The sequence below is a fragment of the Ptiloglossa arizonensis genome, chromosome 14 (assembly GCF_051014685.1).
Source record: "Ptiloglossa arizonensis isolate GNS036 chromosome 14, iyPtiAriz1_principal, whole genome shotgun sequence".
In the NCBI taxonomy this organism is placed as follows: Eukaryota; Metazoa; Arthropoda; class Insecta; order Hymenoptera; family Colletidae; genus Ptiloglossa; species Ptiloglossa arizonensis.
Genome location: NC_135061.1, coordinates 6,807,357 through 6,823,456, shown reverse-complemented (window position 1 = coordinate 6,823,456; position 16,100 = coordinate 6,807,357). Strand labels below are relative to the sequence as shown.

The 16,100-nt window shown below is 41.7% G+C and overlaps 1 protein-coding gene across 1 annotated transcript in view; it reads right to left on the bottom strand.

Annotated features, from left to right (window-relative positions):
• LOC143154277 (uncharacterized) overlaps positions 1-16,100 on the bottom strand; it is a 40,048-nt gene that overhangs the window by 12,018 nt on the left and 11,930 nt on the right. The window contains exon 2 of the mRNA XM_076326236.1: positions 5,849-5,942. Within this exon, the coding sequence (XP_076182351.1) occupies positions 5,849-5,942 (94 nt within the window). The remainder of the gene's footprint in view (positions 1-5,848; positions 5,943-16,100) is intronic.

Genomic DNA, 16,100 nt, shown 5'->3' with positions numbered 1-16,100 from the left:
ACGGGAGAAGGTTACTAATAATCATTGTGGGTTGTTGGGAATAATTCGCGGCGATGGAAGTGGCACGGAAATAGCTCCGAGCGACTCGCGTACTCGCGGTGGAATCGAACCGCCGAAGAGGACGCTGAAATTCAACGGATGAAGGTGGTTGAACATGATTGAACGCAATTTCGAGCAACTTGGCCAGCTCGGTTTTAAGAAACCGATATTAAAAGTCTTTTTTCTCGGTACCGTGTAACCTACTATCCAATATCGGTGATTATCATTTGATTGGATTTCGAACGATCGACGAACGCGAAACTTTATTTCCAGAAATATTCGGTATCGATTTTTCATTTTTCTTTCGCGGAGAGAACATTTATCCGCGATCGAGAAACTTTGAAATTATCGGGAGAAATTTAGAGGAAGCTCCGAAATTTATTTCGTATCGTTTCCTTGGAAAGTTGTTTCGGAAGCAAAGTTATTTCGAGCGCGAAGAATTCAAGTTCTGCGTCGATTTTGAAGAATGATAGAATAACTTTCAATCTTTGTTTGAAAGAATATTCCATACTGGTCGATTTCCATTTGTCTTTCGCAAAGTGTTCGCAATGAGAACTTATCGGTACTCCAAAATTCGTAAAACTATTGGACAAAATTAGGGGAAACGGTACACGATCTTTGGAAATTGACTTTGCATTGTTTCCTCGTACTGTAAAGTTGCTTCGAAAACAAAGGGTTATTTCGAGCGCGGAAAATGAAGGTTCTGGGAGGTTCGATAAATTGGAGGTAATTAAGTGGAGAACGGCGAGGATCGTAATCAGTATCGAGCAAGTCTGTAAGTTAACCGAAGGTACTCGATAGTAGACTTTCTTTTTCGAAGGTAACTTCTCTAGATCTCTATTATATAGAAGGGGTTTCGTACAACCCGATTTAAAATAAAGATAAGAATATCGGTAAGTTCTTGTTTCAAACGCGATATACTCTGTCGGTGAACTGTGACTTCGATTCGAGGAAATCGTGTTTAAAATTCGAACGAGAAATTCTCGAATTCTGTTTTCTTAAGAATCCATAGGAATCGATGAATTTATTTCGAAGAGACAACCATCGAAATTCTATTACGAGTAACGATCTGTTGTTAAAATATTCTGATACGATGTAATTAAGATTTAAGTCGCTCGAAACCATTTAAAAGCGATTCAAAACAATTCGATGAACTCAATTGCAAAGTAACTAGTTTCGAATCGAAAGGAACGAGAAAGAAACTCTTTCTAAATATGCACCAGTATGCTCTACGTGTACGCGAACTTTCGCTAAAATCGGTTTTAGCTGTACGAAGAATTTCCTCGTAACGCAACGTACGAGTACTTCTACGAGCTCACTTTGTTGACTTTGTTGTAAAATTCTGAAACGCCAAAGTGCTCGGATGATCGAACGTTCGTGCAAGGTAGATTCGCATAATGGAGATACAATCGTGCTCGAAAACACGAACGAGACCTTTTCGAAACAGCGTTCGAAGCGACTCTTGAAACCTCTCGGTAAGGGGCTCGGAACAAATTGTTCGAGTTGAATCTCATCGTGGTTAACGACATCTATTAAAAAGCATACGGTGTCTCGCGTCGAAGCGAACCAAAAGCCAGAGTAATCACCGCTCGAGCCAATTAGCGACACTTAGGAGCTTCGATCTCGATCCCCGTCGAGCTTGCGAATTATCGATCGAGGGGTGGATCGATCCATGAGCAACAGGGGGCAATTAAACGCGATTCCGGGCGACTTGGGGGGATCTAAAAGGAGCGTAGAGAGAGAGAGAGGATCGCCCAGTGTCCGGCGTACCGTTGAAAATCGAAGTCGATTGGACAGGAACGGGCTCGTGATCGATACCACCGATCGTTCCGATCGCGTGACCGAAAATTTCCTCCGTGGAGTTGACGCTCGATGTTGAAAGACAGCCACCGTGTTGAAGGACCGGGTAATTAGGAGCGATTACAGGACGCGTTTAAGCGCGGAGAACGCGAGTCGCGTAAGAGGAACTCGCTTAATTATAAAGTGGTAAACCATGGGTGTATACTTTGTCGCGGAGTCATCCCGCGATCCCAAAAGACCTAATTACACGGATTCTGAACGATCTCGGACGATCGGCCGGGAGCGATTCGCGCGAGAATTCACTCGCCGGAAGAAATTGCCTGCCCCTTTTTGTCCCCCGCTGAATACGAGAACATGGAAAACAACGTCGTTGGTGACTTCGATGCTTCGACGAAGAAACTCCTTACTCTTTACGAGGGTAGTCCCAGAACTACCTGACGCACAGATGGCGGTAGTTGTTCCAAAGAAACGACTAAGGGAGAAAGTACCGGCCTCGCGAAGCTTCAGTTTGAAGCTTGACTTGGTATTCGTTCGGCAGCGATCGATCCAATCGATGTTACCAATAATTCTTGATTGGTAAAGGCGAGAAAAAGAAAGAAATCGTTTATCTCGTCTCGATCGTTATCTTTCAAAAGGATCAAATATCTTGACAAATACGAAAATGGTTATGATACGAACCACGGAAAAGATATCTTGAGAATTAAAGAAATGGAAGCTTTCGAAATTCGAATATCGATATTTTCGTGTCTTTTGCTGATATCTGCTGAGGATACGTTGTTTTGCAATTATTATTGTCACTGATTTTACACACATGTACAATATTTTTTAATTTCTGTCACTTGGAAATATTGACCAATTCGGTGCCAATATACGGTCTATTTCGTGATAGTGGTATCGATGAAAAGAATATTTGATAGCACCGTTACTTTCATAAATGTTATTACGAGGATCGAAGTCATTGGTGGTAAAAGGGGAAAGAGTTCCACTGAAACAGACGAGTGGAAAGAGAGGTCTCCCAAGTCGACTCTTTCGTTAACCCCGCCACAACTATTTGGAAACGCTTCGCTGCTCGAGAGACGAGTTCCTTTCGGTGGTTTCTCTTGGGAAATCGTGAAGATTCAAGGGAGGCTCGTGGCGTTCGAACGACCCTTCTTCTTTCCTCGCGTTTCTGTAAGTTCTCGGTAAGAATTGGATGTACCGAATGGTCTTTGTACAATCGCTCGTAAAAATCTATATATACCCTAGAAATATCGCAAAAGAGACGAGATTCGATGATACAGTGGGTATCGTACACGATTTGCAAATTGGAGCAACGTTACATCGAACTTGAACGATTCTTATTATTTCTCCGTTGTTACGTTCAATTCTACGTAGACTTTTGCGACTCACTGTATCTGTACTCGATGAATTTCTTCATCGAGGCTGAGTAAATTATTCTTGGAATTTTATCATACAAGCTCTTTTGTGAATTTTTTCCATTTGTTGGAAAAGACATTGACAATAACCAGTGTCACAGTTTTGTGTTTAGTTCGTTAATGAAAAAAATAGGAAAAAAAGTGGAGCAAAAGGAGCCAAATATTAACAAATGCAACGTGTCCGTAGATTGTGTCACCTCGATCGTGAAGAAAAGATACAATTTCGTACTCTCCCCTATTTTTTTTTTCGGTCGAACACTGGCTAAGTTTTTCCGCTTTTCCGGTTGCTCCGTTTCCTTTGGATATAATCCAGCGAGTTCAGCCTCGGGACGAAACGTTTTAACGATACGTTTATAATACGTTAGCTGCGAGCAATTTCTCTATTGCGAGAGAACACAATGCGAACGATCGCGACAAAGAGTTTTCTTGCGGCTGTAAATAATTATTCCGTCTCGTGGATAGTAGGGAGAAAACATTCCCCTTTGTGTCAGAAGTAATTACATTCCTGCCAATTTCCCCCGCAGCCGAACATTATTTACCTTAACAATTTCCGAGAGCCAGCCCCCTCCGTTCCCCATTGGCGCCCTACGAACACCCCTATCTAGACAGCGTTATTCTGTCTCGTTACACGCGGACCTTCTCTTAATTACCGCTCCTCCTCCTCTCCCCCCTCCCCCCACTGACGATCTAATTAACGAGTAAATAAAACGTGCGAGTACACTGGTTTCGTAGAAAACGGGGTGCGAAACAAGAGGGTAGTTTCGAGAGGAAATGGAATCGAGGATACTGTGAGAAGCATTTAAATTGCAAGGGACCTGTTCACCGATTTTACGAGAAGCTTGGATGATAATACGCACTGTTAATTTATTCTTTCGCGAGGAGGATACAAAAACACGTTAAAGTGATCACGTTAACGCATCGCATACGGCGAATTATAATAACAGTTGTCCGGTGAAATAATTTGTCGTTTATCGTAGGGGGAAAACTGATATTGTAATAAGTACGGTCCAGAAGAGCATTGTCTATTGCAAAGAAAGGTTCATACCTGGAAGTATACGTGTAATTGATAATGAATTGATATCGCAAGGATACGATGAGGTGAATGTAAAATATTGGAAATTTGTAAAAAATTGAAATCTCCAGTTTGAAAATGTACGTCAAGACGAAATGATAAAATGTGAAACGTATATGCTGATTATTTCTAATAATAAATGCATATTTTTTGTCCAGAGATGGGAGAGATCTCTACGAGGGAGATTAAATAAATAAAGTGAAAATATTCTTGAGAAATAAGACGTGCTTTACACTGTGCGGGCTTAAAAATATTGCTAAATAAACGTAAGACAAAATTAAGTGTTCGAAAGATCGTCGTGTAACTTGAATAGACACAATAATAGTTATAGTAAATAGAAAAACAATGTACGTATATTAGTTACATAAATAAACTTGTCGCGTAACGTCGTTTCGTATACTTCGATTTTAAAATAGAGAGAAGTAACTACGAGAATGTTTTCCAATATCTGGATAAGTAATTATCTATCTATTTCTTTTACGTAACTAACGTACATAGCGTGTTTTTTTTGTTTATTACAATCATTGTTATGTCGATTCAAATTATAAGTATCTGCGATTCTTTCAAGACGCGGAACTTTTTTAGAGTTCAAGGTGACTTTTTCAAACATATTTTTTTGACGTTCGTTAAGCTACACGATTGACTCTATATGGTTATTTTATTTTATATTCATCTATTAATAACGAAAACTGGAAATTCCGTAGAAAAAGTTTTACGAAATATATTTAAATATATTCAAGCTTCGAAAGGTTAAAGGTCACCTGAATTTTTCACTTTGTTTCTATAATTTTTCTCCTCCCACCTTTAGGTAAGAAGTATATACGTAACGTGTATTTATTATTACAAACGATCGGAATGTATTTTACACATTTCAACCACACATTTAGAATCTAAACATTATACTCTTATCGTAAAGCACTATTCTATAAGCACGGAATTTACAAAAAACAATGCATATTTTGAGTACTCGGGTCGTTTCAAGGTCACCTTGATACATAAAAAAATACGAGATACGAAAAGAAAGAGATTCTTCCGTCCAATGGGAACATTAAATACGTGTGTCGTAAGAAACAGTTTTTTTTATAAATAACACGTTCTTTCAGACGCGAATACAAGCACGATTTCTTCACGGAAAGGTAAATTAAAACATTGGAATCGATTTTTCGTTTTTCGAGAAAGGTGATATTCCCAATTTGGTAGATTTATTGGAAACGTGTTCGCATTTTTTGTTCTATTAAAGGTCAGCCTCTATTAATTACACCAATGGTTGTATATTGTATAATCGCTTTAATAGTTCGATCGTCACTTGTCTGGATAATCTATTTCACATTGAACGTCTTATTCGGTTCGACGAAACGACGTCTTGAAATTCATGCTGAATTAATTTGCGAATACGAAGTCGATCCCAGCCCCGATTCCAATCCTTGAATGACTTTCTCGGTTTAAACGAAGGGACTGTGATTTAAATCTTCCAGGAATGGCTCGTCACTAGGGGAACGAGAAGAATGGAAAGTTTAATTACCTCGAATTGTTGGAGACGAATCCGCGACGTCGGTCGCCAGATCGACGAGGTCCTCGAGCCCTCCTCCGTCACCTCCGCAGTCCATCATCGTGTCCTGAAATTAAAAAATCGTTCTTGAGAAATCTTCGAACGAGTTCGGTTGATCCCCAATCCTGTGCTTCGTCGATCGTCGTTCGATGTTTTGTCACTTATAGAAGCGAACGCTTCCTGAAACTTCTTTTCGCCTCCGCTATTTACCTCCAATTGAAGAAATTAACACGGAGTTGTCAGGATCAACCGATAATCTTTTAAACGGTTATAAAACGTGGAGATGAATCGTCCAGATGAATCGTGTTAATTTCTGACGAGATTAATACCGTGTATAATATTACGCAACGTATCTAACTATATTGTACATTGCTCCAAAAATGTGAAAACTGAGATATGTTTGTATCTTATTTATCTTATCGTCATCCTCTTTGCTTTTCTTATTTGTAAATACGTTTAGATCTAGATTAGACAATATTATGTAACCCGTGTGACTCCAATTGTACATTGCTCCAAAAATCTGCTAAACAAGATACGTTTACACTCCCGAAACGATGAATAATTTTGAAAACAGTGCGCAAGTTTACATTCGTTAATCTCTCCGTGGACGTGGTTGTTCGTCGCGTTAAATATTTAACGAGATCCGAGCGTTTCCAGTCTCGGTCCGAATCAGCGCGTTACAAATTCCCAAGGAACTGTTTACTCGGCAACGAAGACGTTTCGCTGCTCTAGAAGTCGTTGTACGGCCATTACGAAAAATGCACGTACAGAGAACGGGGCGAAAGGTTCGTTCCGCGTTAATTTCGTTTCGCCTAACACGAAACCGAAATGATACGTATATCGGAGGCAACGAGTGGCAGTTTTGCATTAACGAGTTCTCAGGGAAGCTGAACGAGTTACGGAAGGACCGTTTAATATAGCCATAAACCGGGCTACGCTGCGACGACGGTGAACGGAACTGCGAGAAGAATCTCGGGAGTCTGGATACCGGCCTAACGCGTGCAAGTGCCGAATACCATTACGCATAAAAGGAGAAAAATATCCGTCAAAGTATTAAACGAGATTCCGCGTGGCTGTCAGCGGTCCCCGGTCATTTCCAAAATTGAAACGTACAAAAACCAGGCGCTGCCATTAACCTGCCCGGTCACCATAATATGGCACTTTGTAATCGGACGAATGCTCGTTACGAGTTTCTCCGCGAAATAACGCTTATTCCCAACAAAATTGCACGGTGCATTGACTCGCTTTGCCGGCGAACGTTTAATTACCACCGATTTTCCATAAAACGCGCTCCACCGGCCGCTAATTCCTCCCGTTCGTTAACCAGCGCATTAAACGCCGCTCGTGAATCCCCACCGAGTTGTTCCACGGCGACCCGCAACGACGCTAAAGAAGATAAAAGAAGGTGGAACTCCGAGCAAAAGAATGTGGAGGAAGATCGCGGTGAACCGCTCCGCGAGCTTCGACATTATAAAACCATCCGGGAACTTTATAAAGTGCGAGCATCTGGCTCCGAGATACCGAGCCATTTCTTATCGATACCGGGACTACGCGAACCACCGGTAGCACACCGCTCGATTTCAGTTTGCGAATGAATCGAGATACACCGGAACATCGATTATCGGGAATAATAGGAGGATGAAACATTTCCGATGAATCAACCGGCTACGGTGTATAACGAGCCATTCAATTTTTTTTCAACTTTCTCGACCGTAATCGTCTTCGCTGCGTAAAACTTCGTCTACGTGCATCTCTCCCTCGATAAAAGAAAGCAGCCGACGCGGTGGGAAATATATATATTTATGGATTAGAAATTTTTAGTCGATTCGACGAGTTTCCTGTGTCGTTCATTTCCCGTCGTCCTCTTTCGTGATTATTTGTTGGATATGTACGAAACGAAATTAACGAAGAGGTTACTGTGAACGGGAAACGATATCGCGAAACGTTCACCGAATATTTTTGACATCAATTGGAAGATCTTTTTACAATGGAGAAACCGAGAAAACTTATCGAACAACATAGTAGATTCCACGATGCTCGAAGAAAACAAAGCTCGTCCATCCACGCTTATCCAAACTTGAGATCGATCCATCGGAAAATCACCCCCTATTCGTTGTTTCGTTCCACGAGTGTCTGCACTCCTCGTGCACTAAAAGTAACCTAAACTCCGAAACCAATAAAACTGTGAGGGAAAGGGTCCATAAATATCCCGTTGAAAAATTTCTCCGTCCAGATCGTTGAAATTGGTCACCGGGACGTGGGTTTCGAAAACTTCGGAATGCAAAACTCGACCCGAACGTTTCGAACGCGATTCGAGTCTCGGCTACCGAGTGGCCGGTTTATGGCTGACCTTGGTCGTTCGTAAATTCGGGAAATTTATTGCAACCGCCAAGGGTGGCGATGGTGGTGCGGCTGTGTGAAAATTTGTGCACCCAGTGACCCAGAGACACCGGCAATAAACGGTTAAAAGGTGACGGTGGCTAGGTTATTGTGTCCTCGGTGGCTTCCAGCGATTTTTCCCGGTGTTAACGACACCCTGTCCCAATTTTACGGTTTTTCTCGGACAGGCCGGGATCGATCGAAAACTTTCCGGATGCGTAGAGATTTATTTTCCCGGAGCGTGACGAGAACATGGGATTGGAAGAGGGTGGGACGAGAAGCTGCTCGCACGGCGGAACGTGACGGAGTTGGAAATGAAAAAGCAGAACGATGTTCGTACGTGTCTCTTGTGACGTTTCTCGCGGTCGTTATTACTGTCCGTATCTTTCCAGTTACAGTCGATTTATTCGGAGAGCCGAGTTAAATTGTATTTGCATTTAAATTGTGAACGAATAGAGGGATGTTGAATTAGGTATTCGCGATGTGTGTGTGCGCTCGCGCGAAACAGGGTCTTTTGAAAGGAAAGCTTGCCGCGGTTCTGGTACAATATAATACTGTACCGAGCAATAATACTTTATTGTCTCGAGTTTTAATAGAACGGTAATAACTACCGACTGAAATACTAATTAATCTATTTGTATAAATAGAGTTCTACCTGTATCTCTTCGTCATCGTGTCGCGAGAAAATGGCTGGATGGATCGCGATGAAATTTGGTACGTATTTGCAGTACGATATGACTCGAAATACGAGCTGCGTAACATCGTTGTTTCTCTCGTTGACTCTCATAGGAGAAAGATGTACGACAAAAGTTGTAAATTGAACGTAAAAATGTTCGCGTTGTACGTACGTTTTCGAAATATATCGGTCGCAACAGAGACATCGATCCAACGCTTCCTGCTTTGAATACGTTCGTAAAAGGATTCGAACGTACCAGCTTAGATTGCATAACTGGCGTGACATAACAAGTTACACGATACTTTACTAATTCGAAGCTGGAAAACGAAACAAGAAACTCGACACTTTGGAACTTCCAAAGTAATATTAACATCCCCGAGCGATAATTAATTTAACGATCGTATTAAATGTAATTCCGGAATACAATTCGTAACGTGCGTCTCTACGCGACGAATGCAAATTTTGCGCAACACGTTTCGCATCGGTAATAATAATGCACGCGCGAAATTGCGAACGTGGAGAATGTATTTTCAATGAATTTCTCGCAAAGGAGGCTAGATATTATTATGGACTGTAACTTCTCGTAAATTCTGGACAAACGAGACTAATTTGCCTACAAACTAATTACAGCTATTAGAGGCTGAACCTGTTCCTGCTCATGGATATTTCTGCGCTCGTTTGCAACACCTTTACGATGCGTTGAATCATTTATTTTCATTACGTTGGAATGTGTAGAAGGAAACATTGGAATTCTCTTAAACGTACTAGCGCAGAGAACAAGACGTCACGAGGAGAATTGCACCGATCGTTTACGACGCTGAAAAACGGTACAGAAAATTCGATGATCCTCTCCGATGTCGTTGTCGAACGAGGTAATTCTCGAGCTGGCACGAAAACGCATTAAAACGAGCCTGATCGTTCCGTGTGCACGAACACCGGAGGGGTCTTAAAGTGGATGCACCTTAATCGGCCAAAAAAAACTCGATTCTAGGCTATTGCCTCGCAAAGTAAGCTCGGAATATGTAAATCCCCGTATGCAAATCTTCGGTTCTTTAATTACTTAGCCCGGTGAAATGAGAGTACAGGGAGCAGGGAATTTGTATCTACTTTGGAAACAGATGGTTCGTTTTCGTTTCGACTACAGGGATTAGTCGATACTGTTCATAGTCGAATTAACGCTGCACAGCCCTGGGCCTGTGTTTACCCATTATTCAACCTTGTTCCCGAAAAGAAACGTACCCAAGGAGTCTGTTTCGAATACGAAAGCTTTCGTATTTTGTAAATATCCTTTCATATCTCTAACACAAATTTATATTTCTGTCGCAAAAGTAAGCTTTCGTATTTTATACTCTTCGAGTATCCTTACCGATAAAACATACGCGATCACAGAGAGGAAAATCGTTTTCGAAATTCATTCTACGATTCGGAGATTTCCTTCTCGGTTCCAACTAGAAGAACGACCACCGATCGGATCACGGTTCCAATTACGTGGAAATTATTCGGACTTCCCATACTTAACGTAAGTACCCGAAGAACCGCCACCGACCGTAAAAGGCGGATTTACACGAGGAGTGTGCGCATTTCGACGAACCAGGAAGCGTGATTTCGCGCAGTAGCCCTACAAAGTAGCACCGAATATGTAAATCCGTGAGACGGAGTCTTCTTTCACGAGATTCTGGGGCCGTAATTAAAGAGGATTGCTCAATTTATGCGCGATTAAACGTCGACAGGAATCGGATCGATCGAAATCGGGGACCGGGGCGAGACTCGGTTCGTTGTAATTTCAAAAAAGGAAACTCTCCTCGCGTGGGAAAATAAAAAGGAACGTATTCGCGACGAGATACGAGCAACCGGCCGGGAGAACATTTTCATTTCGCGAATCCCTCCCCGAACAGAGAGTAATGGAGATTGTTCGCGGAATGGGGGTAATAAACGCCGATAAAATAACCCGGGAATAAAATGCAAAAGAGACGAGGTAACACTCGCCCGTAACTGGGAAACGAAAACTTTTTCACAGAGTTACCGATGGGAATCGCACGTATTTCGAATACCATTGACACATTTACCTCTTTCGTTGCAATACCTCCGCAATTAGAGTCAAGTATTCGCAATTATTCCCGGTAACGAGGATGAAATTGACACGGATGAAGAAACGAAACGAAAATATTGAAAAAAGGTCGTTTAATCGATTTTTCAAAGGTTTCTTTCCCTTTATTTATCTCGACGACTCGAGCTTCCGTATCGAGGAAATATGGCGAAAAACAGAATATCGGTACTTGAAGGAATATTAAATTTTGTAGAAACTCGGTGAAAGGCGTTAGGAAATATTAATGGAAGATCAGGGAATACGTTAGAATTGTCATCCGAAAATGGAAATTACCCTATTACGGTTGAATTAATCCCGATGCTATTCGGATGAAAAACTCAACGAAGAAATAAACACGGAATTGACTCGCCATTGTTACGCTCGGTACGGAAATTTGTTTCTCTATCCGATTTGACTTTTTCATTCCGCTGTACTCGTATTTTACTCCGCCTTTTATACTTTTAAATTACTTTTCGCGAACGCCCTCGCCGCCTTTTAACGCCCGTGAACGCAAACGTTTATAGAAGCAATTTTTTCGTACGGCTGGAATCGGTAATTTTTGAACAAATAAGGGCTTGTCTCTCGATCGAAACGTGTCGACGATGGAAGATTAACGGCACATCCGCGATATTGATTCGAAGAGCAAATAAAACTCTACTGCAAACTGACCCGGTTTCCACTCCGGTACCGGGGTTAATGGAGGCCTTGACACGGGACAAGGACACAGCCATCAGAAATGCAATTTTAAAAGAACCCGAGAAGCGGTTCCCAGTTAACGCGTTCCAAGCTTTTCTGCTCAACATTCGATCCATTTAATGCGTTAGTTACGGTATGTCCGTCCCTGCTTCTCGGGAACATAAATTTGCATCTGTTTCCGCGAACAAAGGAGCAATTTGGAATTCTTTGTAACTTAAAATATGAATGTTAATGGCTGCACTCTCGAGTTCTTTGACACTAGAACTACCGATAGATTTTCCTGTATTAAGATATTCCTCGTACGTGTCTCGGGAAAATCGATGATCGAGATGAAAGAAACTTGGAAGATTGATACTATGTGTGGAATAAAATAAGTCGCAACGTCTTTGGAAAATGTGCTATGGAATTTTAAATAAATTTCTTCGCAAAAACAGTCGAAACCGGTCGTTTCGACTGGTTGGTAAATCTAGCGTTGATCGAGCACGATTTCTGATAAAATATTTGCACAAATTTTTGCGAAAGGATATCGAGGGAGAAATTTCGTTTCGAAGGCAGGAGAAATTTGAAAAAATGGTACCGAGTCTCGGATGGTTGAAAGTGGAGGGTCGAATTTGAATCGAGGGAGCGAAAGTTAATCGTTAAAAAGAAAAATGTGCCTAGATCCTTGTTGAATAAACGAAGAAGTGTTTTATATATTTATATATTCGTTATAAATTGATGGTTCGAGTTACGGTGTAATTGCCGGGTTCTTCGGCAACGATCGTGAGGAAGATAAACTGAAATCATGGCCGAGCAAACTGGAAGATTATCGATAATGGACGCGCGTGAACGGAGATCCGTGAGTCTGTTCTCTTCGAATAAGGTGGTAGATTTCGCGCGATAAATCGTCACGCGAAAATGAGAGACAAGAGGGAAGCGTGACAGGCCGCTGCTCGTTAAATAAAAGTCCGTAACGAGGTGGAAAATGAACGAGCGAGAAGATGGATTAGCTTGTGCATAAAGTACAAATCAGCTGGTGTAGCGTGAAGCACTTTATGACCCTCACCGCTCTGCAAATAATTAAAGTAATCATTTTACGTAGATATTTTCCGAACGATATTTTCAAATATTTTAAAACTATTCCTTAGGAGGGAATAAATGTCTCGTTATTCAACGTTATTACGAATTACGTAATTAAATTATACGTTGATTCTTCAATTATCGGTCTCGCTGGACTTTGTCATCCGTAATGTAACTAAAGTCCCAGTTGTGGCGTTGCAACAGCCTGAAGCTCGTTTGTGTAATCGTTAGAATATTCGTGTCTTTGTACAGAGAGGATGGTAAACAACTGAAACGAGTGCGTCGTTTTTAAAGCTAAACAAAATATTTTTCGGCCGATTTTATCGACGGTGTATCATAAATTGCTCGATGTACTCGAGAAAAGAATAATTGTAACGCAAGTAGTAAAAAAGTACTTTAAATCGTGTATCGCGTACGCGAACGATTCATCGAAACGTAACATAATTTCGTTAATTACTCGGTTCGAAAGTCTATTAGTCGACGAATCGAAAAGCGTATCGTTTCGTTAAAAAAAAAAAGGCGATCTCGAAGTATTTCGAACGCTTTTATTTAGATTCGACTCATCCTGGATCGAGGAGCGGGTACCCCGGTAAAAGGTAACAAATGTCTGTATTTAAAGCACGGAATTAATAATAAGAACACGCACTGTATAATAACCGTAAAGTAATCGAAAACAGAAACCAGTCCGCGTGTCTTCGAAGAGGAAGAATCGTTCGCATAAAAATGTCCTCCAAAACGATCGTTAGCATTGTAATTGCCGGTCTTCGAACCGAAACTCCTCAATTACTTCCATTCCAGTCTTCCGAACGTTCGATCTTCATTTCCACTCCGCGTTATCCAACGGCAGCTCCGCTAATTTATCGGTAAAACGTTAATCGCAAATCAGCCTCGTTATGGCCAGCAACCCCTCATCAGGCTTATCAATTTTAAACGCGCATAAATGCCCGATAAACGCAACAAATTTGTCCATAAAACGCTCACGCGAAATTAGTTCCGGTGTTCCCTCGGCCGGTTCCATCGATCTAAATTGCAAATTCGTAGGAATTTTAATAACGCGCTGGTCGTTCACCCGACGGGCCTTAACATAAATTAGATTAATTAGTTTCGTTCTACACCGAGAACGAAGGCCCGAGATGATCCAATAAATCCTGCACCGATCGGTCCTCTTTGTTCGTATTGTTGCTCCCGAAATAATCGAGATAACCCGAAATACGGACAATTCGAACGTATAAATCGCAATTTAGCCCGGTTGAAATACAAGGCGATTCAAAATACGCGCCACGCAATTTACAGTTGCATTCTGCACCGCGAAACGAGGAAACGGAAGAACACAATGAATTGCGATAATCATCGCGGACAATTTTTCATTTCGTTCCTGATCGTTTCTTTCGTTCGTTTTACTGGTATACAAAGTGTTCGAATCTACACGCACGCATACGTGGGAAAGAGAATTTACGGATGTAGAAATTCTAAATTCTCACTCTAGAAAACACGTTGCAACGAATTAGAATTTTACCCGACAGCTTTCAATTACATTTACTTCCACCGATAATGTACTAGGTTGTTCTATAAGTTTTCTCGTTCGATAAAAGTACCGTTCAATAAGTTTTATCGAAGGACAAAACTTACGGAGCAAGCTATTACTCGAGATAAATGTCTGAAAATTTGCAGAATCATTCTAGACGCGGCGAAACGAGGAAAGAAATTCCAAATGACTCGATTCGTCTTCGTTGACTTTAAATACAGGCACTGATTGTTCCGTGTTATAATTTTAAACGAAAACTGCGTATCGTTGCTCGCGTTTCTAAACGATTTGCGCGAAGTTAATAGCGTAATAGAATCGCAATTACGATCAGACGGAAGCACGGCGAGTCCTGGCCGCGTATTAATTGATTAATAACGCAACGGTCGTTAATGAACGCGCCTTCGGGTGAACGCACTGCTTTTTATTTTTATTTATGCGTTCGCGTACCGTTTAATTCTCGCGGCTAACAATGTAGCCGGGTCGGTGCACTATAGTATCTGGTATCGAAAACCGATATTTTTACCGCGAAGGTAGCGGAATGGCGTGCCGGAAAAGAGGCGGTGAAATATCGACTCGATACAATAAACGCGGCCATCGACGGCCACTGAATTTCCTCTTGTCGAATTATCGAATTTAAATGTATCCGTGCTCTCGCCCGCCCACGGTTATTAAAGAGACAAGACTACAGAAATAACCGTTCACGATGAATCGTTGAATTTAAACGAGTAGTCCGGCCGAGTAATAACACAAGGGGGTTAAAATACGCGCGACGACACGCGCTCGAGATTTAATCGTCGGTTAACATCGACGCGACTAAAGATTCGTAGCTTGTCTCGAGATCTCGTTGAATTTTACTTTTAACGAAGCGTTATCGATTCGCGGACGTCTCCGCGCTCCTGTATCGTAAAATCGTTTAAAGGATTCGTACGCGTTTTCGATCACCGGGGCGCGCACGATGATCAACGAGGAAAAATTGGATGTAATCGCAGCGCCCGCCAGCGGAGCTATTACAATTTCCGCGATAAAATAAAAATTATGGAAAATGTGGTGAAACACGTGCGAAAAGATTGCACACACGGGAGTGGAAAGTACACGTTCAGATTACGGGGGATTGAACGTCGTTGACTGGCGGTAGATAATCTTTGAAAATAAATGAAAATTACAATTAATCGTCGAGGATGGTGATTTCTATCTGGTAACAAACTCTTAGGTAAACTGGTAACTTGTAATTAACGGAGGGAGAACACTGGATAAAAATGACCGTTATATTACAAAGCTGTCGCGTGTACGCGGTCGTAAAGCGTAATATAAGAAAAAGTGGGCAATGTGTGCACCGAAGAACGATAATCGACTAATCGACGGGACTAAAGGTTCGGTACCGAGTCGTAATTCGCTTACAACATTTTTATGCACTGCTCGTTTTATTGAAACGCAGTTATCGGCAGGTAGCGATATCGAATATCGATACTCTTACGCGGGCCGGATGCGCAAGGTGCCGTAAAAAGACCAACGAAACGTCAAGTTTGCCTCGTAAACGATATATCGATGTATCGTAAATATGATACCGATACGGGCCGTTCGTGTTTTGCATGCTGTAAATCGATTTTACACCGTGAACCGATAAAACGGGACGTTTAACAGAATCGCCACTGTATCTCGAATAATGCCCCCTCGGTGTTAAGAGAGCGAATAGAGAACGAAGAGAGGAGAAAGAGGAGAAGTTCGGTAAATAGCAGGTTTATACAGGCCGGATTAAAAATGATCGTCGCGAAATTTTACAAGTGTACTTTGCATCCGAAACGCG